Source organism: Arachis ipaensis, chromosome B01 (assembly GCF_000816755.2).
Source record: "Arachis ipaensis cultivar K30076 chromosome B01, Araip1.1, whole genome shotgun sequence".
Taxonomy (NCBI): Eukaryota; Viridiplantae; Streptophyta; class Magnoliopsida; order Fabales; family Fabaceae; genus Arachis; species Arachis ipaensis.
This window is the reverse complement of record NC_029785.2, coordinates 123,322,548-123,332,468: the sequence shown is the minus strand read 5'-3', so window position 1 is coordinate 123,332,468 and position 9,921 is coordinate 123,322,548. Positions and strand designations below refer to the sequence as shown.

Below are 9,921 nucleotides of genomic sequence, written 5' to 3'. Positions count from 1 at the left end.
TCTCCATTTCACTAAATGCATAGGTTAACCATATATTATGTAATATGTATCAATATCAAGTAATTATTTTTATTTCCCATTCCTTAAGTGGTTATATAAAGAAACAAAACTGAGTACTGGGGATGGCTCTTGATGAGTGTTGTGTCTCTTGACCAGTGTTGTGTTATCACTAATCTGTTTTTACTTTTTAACTTAAGGTATTAAACTATTTTATATTTGATTTTTTTTTATAAGCATGTGTGAATTCTATATCATAAAAATTGATTTAAAATTCAATGTAAAATTTGTTATTTCAATATTGATTTTATTTTAATTTAATGTTACATAATAAAATTATAATATTTATTTAATAGATTTAATAGATATACAAATAATAATATTTTATTAGTTTTTTTTTTAAAATAATACAATATTTTTTTATTAATACTAATATCATTTTAAAAATTATATTTAATATAAATTTTAATTTTAAATCAGTTTCGTTACGATAAAAGTCAAAACTGAAATCCAAAAATTATCCTATTAGAATTATTCTAAGGTTATTTACAAAGTATTAAAATTGAATATTCAAAGGTTATTCACAAGTTTCCATTAGCTATAGCTGTAAACAATAATAAAAGTGGAATGGTTAAGGATACTGAATTCCTTAAAATTTCATGACTATATATATTTAAATCAATCATTTATATATCTATATAAAATATATGTTAAAGATATATAAAATAATACATATGAATTTAAAAAAATGCATATAGAGTGACTAAAACTAAGTTTTGGTTTTCGTTTTCTCGAAAATCTTAGATCTCAGAAAGAAAGACAGAAAGTATGACGTATATAGTTTATGCTTGCAGATAGACCAGTGGCGGCAGGGGGCGAAGCTACATGTATAAAAAGGAGGAATGTTAGAGTCACTAATTTTTGTGATATGTAGTTATCAAATAGTCATTAATAATAGTGCCATCAATAATAATTTTAATGTTATAAAATTTTATTTAATGACTTATTTTTTTTGCTGATTATATACTGATCAGAATTTAATAAAATTATTGATTCTCTAGATTTTTTATTTAATTTTTTACATATAAATTATATATAAATTTTAGTTTAGTTTTTTTTAAAATTTTTATTTTAATTTTATTTTATTATGCAAACGTTTTTAATCTCCTCTAATATTTCATCTAGCTAGCTCCGCACTTAGTGGCGGTGCCTATAAATACATACATGGAAGAAACCAAACAAATCGAGAACATACCAGACCAGCCTAAAAGAGATAGAGGAAAAGAAAAAGAAACCAGAGTTCAATTTGCCACCTTTTTTAATTTTTCACCTAGGTTTGGGTGCATACCTGTTCCATCCATCCATTGACACGAACCAAGTTAAGAAAGACTTTGAAACCAAAAAACATGATTTCATATTTGACACCTTGCTCTCCCTAACTGACACGTGTAACTCAACAACATGGTAACCAAGCCACGTTGCATGAACTTAACCTACCATGTTCATCAACTCACTCCTTTATAATCCCCTCCCAAAACTTCCCTTTCGGAACCACCACATTACAACTTACGAACATTCAGATTCTGATTATTTGTTGTTCCATTCTTACTATCTCATTGTTGCAAAGTATTAATAGTGATGGCTTCAAGGATGGTGATGGTGATGGTGATGGTGGCTGTCGTGTTGGCTTGTGGCGTTGAATGCACGACCAAAGAGGAAGGGGTTGACTATCAGAAGGCCAAAGCCAAGACGACGGAGACGGAAAACAAGGCGGCGGAGACGGCCAAGGAAGGGAAAGAAGCCACCGAGTCATGGACTGGTTGGGCCAAAGATAAAATAACCGAAACTCTTGGCTTCAAGCACCCCGACGAATATGCCGGTGAAACTGCTCAGAGAACAAAAGAATACACCGGTGATGCGGCGCAGAAGACCAAGGACTATACTGGCAGCGCCGCTGAGAAGGCGAAAGAGTATGGTGATGATGCGGCACACAAGACCAAGGATTATGCAGGTAGTGCTGCTGAGAAAGCAAAAGATTATGGCGGTGATGCTGCCGAAAAGGCCAAGGAATATGCCGGTAGCGCTGCGCAGAAGGCCAAGGAATACGGCGGTGATGCTGCTCAGAAGTCTAAGGAATATGCCAGTGACGCTGCTCAGAAAACCAAAGAAAAGGTCCAGGACTATGCCTCTGGTTCGTACTTAATCCTAAATCCTAAATCTTTTACTGGATGAACACTTGTAGTGATTAGTTGTTCGGGACACGAATTTAGTCTATTGAAAGATAACTATTTTACAAATTGATTTCGAAAAAATTGTTAAATATTCGTCCTCAAAATCCCCGTTACTTGGATGATGGCGTGTTGACACGTTACCCTTTTTTTTCCGCTTGAAGGTTTAAACTGTTGCGCTTCTCAATTGTGGCATTAGACAATTTTTATGCATGAGAATGATGAAATGCATGAATACTTGTAGTGATGAGTTGTGTGTAATAAACAGGGGCTGGCGAATACAGTGCAGAGAAGGCGAGAGAAATGAAGGACATGGCGGCGGAGAAAGCAAGTGACTTGGCAAATGCGGCGAAGGAGAAAGCACAATATATCAAGAACGTGGCAACCAGCACCGCTGGCTCCGCCAAGGACAAGGCCTCAGAATCCATTGACGACGCAAAGGATAGAGCCGCGGAGAGAGTTGAAGAAGCCAATCAGAAGGCAAAGAAGGAAGCTGAAGAGAGCGAGAGAGAAACCAATGAGCAAATGGAGTGGGTTAAAGAGAAGGCTAAGGAAGGTTATGATGCTGCCAAAGATAAACTTGGTGCTGGTCAACGCAGAGATTCTGAACTTTAAGTCTCCATCAACATACCACGTATAGAAACTGTGTACTGTTTATTACATTAGTGCCATGGTAATGTCATTTTCCTTTTTCCTTTTTCCTTTTTCCTTTTTCATCTTGTGTGTATATATGGGGATGTTCTGTTCTCGTCTTGTATCTTAATGTGTGTGGTTAGTCTACGGTGTTTTAGGGTTTGACTTGTTGGCAACTACACACATCAGATGAAATTGAAATATTCGGTTTGTTTTCCGCGAAGTTAAAAAATAACATTGTTGCAAATGTAGCATTTCTTTGAATGAATTCACACTGTACCATTAGAGCCTACCATGTGGAGTAATGTTTGGTCTTTCTATTAGAGCCTATTATTTGATACATTTTTTAAGCCATAAAAAACTAATTATTTTTAATAATTAAAGTTATATCTTTGACAAAAATAATCAATCGGTCAATTTTTATTGATAATCCTGTAAACATCCTTCCCTTTTCTTTCCTCGTTCCATAACTTCTCTTTTTTTTCTTCATTCCATAACTACATCATTTCGTCGCATGCACCTCCTCACGCCGATTTAATAAATCATAATTTCCCCCTTGTTTATAAGCATCAAGGTGTTTGAGAGAGCAACGAGAACCCACATCCTTTGGTTTCTTAGTTCTTTTTCTGAGAGCGCGGATCTGATTCGGTTTGTGGTGAATGAGGAGGAGTTTGTTGCGGTAATCATTAATACCGGCCTTAAGACCTATGCCTATCAAGGAAGGCTTCCCCCGAAATCGTCCTCTATTGCCTCTATCTTGAATCTGATAGTACTTTTTCCAATTTTTGAAACCTTAACTAGAAAGAAAAGCAGAACTAGTAATCGCTTTTGCATGATTCAGGGAGAGAGAAATCAAATCAAACCAAATCAGAAGAAGAAAGAGAGCCATAGAGATAGTTGCGATAGAGAGAGAAAGTTATGTACAAAGAAAGAGAACGAGAGCGAGGAGGTACCAATACCAAATCGGAATCTGAGACTGAGTGAGGAGTCTGATGTTAGTGGTTCTGATGGAGATGACACGTCGTGGTTCTGTAATTTGAGAGGGAATGAATTCTTCTGCGAGGTGGATGAATGTACATCATGATTACATTCAGAATGATTTCAATCTTTATGGATTGAGTAATCAAATACTTCACTATGATTATGCTTTTGATTTTATTTTAGATGTTGAATCCTCTCATAGTGACACATAGGATGGTAGATTTTGCAGTAGAAGTGGTGGTGGTTATGGAACTAAGATAGGAAAAGAAAGGAAATGAGTATTTATAGAATTATTAATAAAAATTTAATGATTGGTTATTTTTATCAAACAAAATTTATTTTAAATGGGTATTGTATATATCTTGGTCCAAAATAAAGTCAGGTCCATTAAAGGTAGAGGTCCATCAAGAATGGCCTCGTTTACTTACCCGACTTTTTAAGAAATCGGATGCGATATAGAGCAGCTTTACTTATCTAAATAAGTAATTACCTTTTTTAAATCTCTCTTACTATCTCTATCTCATCTAGAGAGAAGATTTCAACAAACTTTCAAGATAAAAGAAGCGGTTATCTATCCAAAAAGGTGGAATTACTCAGAAAGATGGGTATTTACTCTACTATAAATATATTGATACCTTTAAGTATATTCAAGTCTCAATCTACTAAAAACCTACTCAAAGTTTTTGCTAATTTAAGCATCGGAGTCTCTTGCAAGTACCACCCCCATCTCCTCACAAGAAACTTGGACGGCGGTACCTCAGCTCCAGTACAAGTCGTACACTCCCTCTACAGGAGCTTGGACCTCACGTTCAGACTTAAAAAGCAACCCAATTTCAAGTAACCCTCGAATATTGGCGCCATTATCGAGGACCTGAAAGTCTACATCAGCTTGCTAGGGGTTAAACAGGAAGTTGGAGAAGCACTCTGAGACTACATGGAGAGATTCAACAAAGTCTGCTTGAAAATACAAAACATGCCTACTGAAGCAGTGACAATGGGACTTGTTAATGGCCTTAAAGAAGGGCCATTCTCTCAATCCATATCCAAGCGACACCTGACTTCCTTGTACGAAGTACAAGAGCGGGTAGAAAAATATAGCAACATGGAAGAAAATTTTCGACTTAGAGAGCCTCCCCCAAGGCCCAGCTTGTCTTACCCAACTCGGAAAAAGGAGAAAGCAGCTAAAAAAAAGGAGGAGTACGACTCGGAAATACCTCGAAGGTATCATAATTACACCCCGCTTCGAGTCTCTTTTGTAGATGTCTACAAGGAGATATACCACACCGAGAAACTTCCACCTCCTCACCCCATCAACCATAAAAAGACAGGAAGTCGGATGGAATACTGCGATTACCACAAGCTTTAGGGGCATTCTACCAACGATTGCTATGATTTAAAGAATATCATTAAAAAGTTGGCTAGAGAAGGTCAACTAGACAAGTAGTTAGCTAAGAGGTTAGACGATCAAAGAAAAAGGAAGAGAGATGAAGACGGAGGTCATCAAGAACGCCCCCTCAAACTCCTGAAGGACACACACATGATTAACGGAGGGTTTGCTACAGGACGAATATTAAAAAATCCTCACAGAAAAGACATCTTAAAGAGATGTACCAAGTCAGAGAAGATAACAAAACTCCCGATTTACCAACCATCTCGTTCACTAAAGGAGATGCTCAAGAAATGACACCTGGCCATGACGACCCAGTGGTAATAACAATAATCCTCGCCAATGCAAATCTCCACAGAACTCCGATAGATCAAGGGAGTTCGGCGGACATATTGTTTAATCCTGCCTTTGACAAACTTAGTCTAGAAGAAAAGGATCTAAAGGCGTACCCAGATAACCTTTTCGGGCTGGGGGACATGCCGATCCAACCTCTTGGATTTATCTCCCTATACACCACTTTTAGAAAGGGAACGAAGTCAAGGACGTTAAGCGTCGACTACATTGTGGTCGACGTCATGTCGGTATACAATGCCTTGATAGGTCGGACCACTTTATACCGACTAGCAGTAGTCGTCTCTACACCTCACTTGTGTATGAAGTTTCCTACTGCAGAAGGAATTGCCACCGTAAAGAGAGATCAAAAGTTGGTACGAAAGTATTACAATGAAAGCCTTAATCTAAAAGGCAACCAGACGGAAAAGAAGTCAATGCTATCAAGCTCGGTGGTGTTCGAACTCGGAAAGAAATATGTCCCCAACCTGGAGGAAAGGTAGAAGAAGTGCAAATCAAAGATCATGCTAAAAAGACAACGAATATAGGGGCAACCTAGATGGAGGCCTGAAAGCTCAGCTCGTTGACCTCCTACGAAGAAACTCCGACCTCTTCCTTTGGAAAGCCTTTGATATGTCTGGTATAGATCTCGACCTGATGTCTCATAAGATCGCCGTCTACCCGGGTTCCAGACCTATTCAGCAAAAGCATAAAAAATACGATCCCAAAAGAACACAGGTCGTGGAAGAACAAGTGCAAGCATTATTGGAAGCCGGATTCATAAGAGAGGTAAAGTATCCATTGTGGCTGGGTAAAAAAGCAGAATGGAAAAGTGGAGGATGTGTGTCAACTACACTGAACTCAATAAGGAAGTATGGGATGTGACTAAACCCCTCAAAATGCACCTTCACAGTAGAGGCCAGGAAGTTCTTAGGTTTCATGCTCACTCAAAGAGGTATAGAGGCTAATCCGAACAAGTGCACAACCATACTAGAGATGAAGAGCCCAACTTGTTTCAAAGAAGTCCAACAACTAAATGGAAGGTTGGTAGGACTATTCAGATTCTTAGCAAGATCAGCATTGAAGTCTCTATCATTATATTCAATACTCAAAATGGGGAATCAATTTGAATGAAACCAGGAATGCGAACAAGCCTTTCAAGGTTTTAAAGCATTTCTGGGCCAACCCCTATACTCACCCGACCTATTGCAGGAGAAGAGCTTGTTCTCTATTTGGTAGTGGCAACCCGAGATATAGCTTCTGCCCTAATCTGAAAAGATGAGAACGGGTAGCAACCTATCTACTTTGTCAGCAAAGCCTTACAGGGAGCAAAGTTAAACTATCAAAAGATAGAAAAGTTTGCATACGCTCTTATCCTCACCTCCCAAAGGCTCCAACCTTACTTTCAAGCTCACACTATAAGGGTTCGAACTAATCAATCCATGAAGCACATTCTACAAAAAACGGACCTAGCAAGAAGGATGCTACAATGATACAATTGGCTATGAAATTGTCCGAGTTCGATTTGAAATACGAAGCTCATACAACAATCAAATCATAGTACTTCGCCGACTTTGTAGCTGAATACACTAAAAGTTGAGGAAGCCCAACAACTTGGAGCTTATATGTAGATGGATCAGCCAATAAAGGCGGCAGTAGAGCAGGTGTCATCCTGAAAAGTGAGCAAAGAACTCAGATAGAACTCTCGCTAAAGTTTGAGTTTCTTACTTCTAATAACCAAGCAGAATATGAAGCCTTGCTTGCTGGCTTAAAGCTGACTAAAGAGGCGAGGGCAGAAAGGTTGATAGTGTTTAGTGACTCTTAGGTGGTAACTTTGCAAGTTAATGACACCTATCAAGCCAAAGATCCCAACATGAAAGGATATCTGGATGAAGCTCTGGAACAACTATCACAGTTCTCGAAAAGAGAGGTTTTCCATAAAACTCGGGAATCTAATGCCCAAGCAGATGCCCTCTCCAAACTAGCCAACACCAAGCTAGAGGGCAACAACAAAAGTTTCATCCAGGAAACTCTCCACGCACCATCAGTATCAAAGGGAGATGACAATTCAGACACAATAGCCATATCTAACCAAAATTTAGGATGGATGACCCCCATAGTCAACTATCTTAAATTTGATATCATTCTTGAAGATGACAAAGAGGCTCAAAGACTCATAAAGGAAGTACAAAATTATACATTAGTCCACAATGTTCTATACAAAAAAGAGATATCAACACCTCTCCTAAAGTGCGTCCCGACCTCTAATACAAAAGTGATCCTAGAGGAAGTACACAATGGCATTTGGGGGAACTATTTAGAAGTCCGATCACTAGTTAAGAAGGTGATCCGAGCTGGCTTCTTTTGGCCGATCTTGCAAAAGGAATCGGCCGAATTTGTCAAAAGGTTCCCGCCTTGCTAGAAGCATACCAACTTCTATATTTCACCTCTCGAAGAGCTTATCAGCGTCACCTCACCATGGCCATTCGCAAAGTGGGGACTTGATATCCTCGGACCATTCCCTCAAGCTCCAGGACAAGTAAAATACCTCATAGTGGGGATTGACTATTTTACTAAGTGGATCGAGGCAGAACTATTAGCAACCATCACGGCCCAGCGAAGTCGAAAGTTTCTCTACAAAAATATTGTCACAAGGTTTGAAGTTCTCCACTCCATCACCACGGATAATGAAACTCAATTTACCTACTCGACCTTCAGGAATTTGGTGTCCGGCCTCAATATAAAGCACCAATTCATGTCAGTGGAACATCCTCAAGCAACGAACAAGTTGAAGCTGCAAACAGAATCATATTGGCCGGGTTGAAGCGCCGACTACATGATGCAAAGGGCGCATGGGTAGATAAGCTTCCTCAAGTCCTATGGACATATTGAACAACTCCTCATTCCACAATAGGGGAGTCACCTTTCTAACTTGCTGATGAATGGAAACCATGATTCCTGTAGAGATCATTGAAGAATCTCCAAGGGTTATATTCTACAATGAAAGGGTCAATACCCAAGCACCAAAGGAAGAGTTCGAACTCCTTCCAGAAGTCTGAGAACAAGCTCGGATCAAAAAGGAATCACTAAAGCAAAGGATGGCTTTGAAATACAATCAGAAGGTAATCAAAAGAAGCGTTACCATAGACGACCTTATACTGGTCCAAAATGACATCGGGATTCAGAAGTCAGGCGATGAAAAGCTGATTGTAAACTGGAAAGGACCCTACAAGATTGTTGAAGTCTTAGGAAAATGTTACTACAAAGTGTCCGACTTACAAGGGAAAGAACTCTCGTGGTCGTGGCACGCGAGTAACTTGAAGAAGTATTACATTTAGGTAGCGCACCTTGTTCACTGGTGTAATCTTTTTTCTGACTTTATAATTTTTTTCCAAGAAGGATTTTTTCTGAAGGGGGTTTTAATGAGGCATCATAACAAGGGCTAAGAGTAGTCAAAAATCCTTAGTAACAAATTTATGTAAGGCATTTTTTCATTTATTAATGATAAATCCACTTCTTTAAAGTTTCCTTTAAAAATGCATTAATTTAATCTCGACATACCGCGAAAATCATTGCCCGACCTAGTATGGTTGTAAGATGAAGTGACGAGGTACAAATTAATGTACGAAGTTATGTAAGCAATTTGTAAGACCGACCTCAAAATTAAGGCAGAACTAAAAAGAAGTGTAAAAGTAACTTGACAAAGTCCGATTAGACAAAGTCGGAGCTTACAAAGGGAAACACAACATTCTACACTGACCTATTTTGCCGACATCACTTAATACTTAGCAAAAAGCAGCATTAAAATTTGTCAAAACACAGTCTTCAATTAAGCGGTTATATAGGCTCAGAGTTAATTCAACAAGAAACAAAAACCTAAAATCATTATCAAAATGAAGAAAGGTTCTTTAAAGAAATTCTAAAGTTGTTTAATTACAACTAAAAAAATAAATTGTTCAAACAAACTATTACAAAAAAAGTCCATTAAAGACCCACAAGTCAGGCCGTATACAAAGGAAATTAAAAAGGGTGCAGGTCCTCGCCGGTAACAGCATCCTTGGGTCGAACAGAAGAGGTCGGAACTATCCTCTAAGTCCTTATAATTGTCCCTTGCCTTGGCCAGCTCATCCACCAAGTCCAACTTCTCCACGAAGACTCTGGTGTAACTCTCCTCTGCCTTCTCCTTCAAGCCCTTAGCCATCGCCAAAATTGCCTCGGACAGCTTCACCCTCTCCCGAGCTTTGGCCAAGTCAGACTCCAAGGCCTCCTTCTCAGATTCCAACTCCTTTTTTGTCTCCCTCAAAGACTCCACCTTGGCTTGCAATTTGACCAAGGTACTTTGAGTGGTGTCTAAAGGAGTCTTCC

General features: G+C 38.6%; 1 protein-coding gene across 1 annotated transcript; it reads left to right on the top strand.

Annotated features, from left to right (window-relative positions):
* LOC107635540 (late embryogenesis abundant protein D-29) lies at positions 1,533 to 3,148 on the top strand. The gene is made up of 2 exons (XM_016339039.2): positions 1,533 to 2,188; positions 2,494 to 3,148. The coding sequence occupies exons 1-2, from the start codon at positions 1,636 to 1,638 to the stop codon at positions 2,838 to 2,840; spliced, it is 900 nt and encodes a 299-aa protein (XP_016194525.1). The 5' UTR covers positions 1,533 to 1,635; the 3' UTR covers positions 2,841 to 3,148.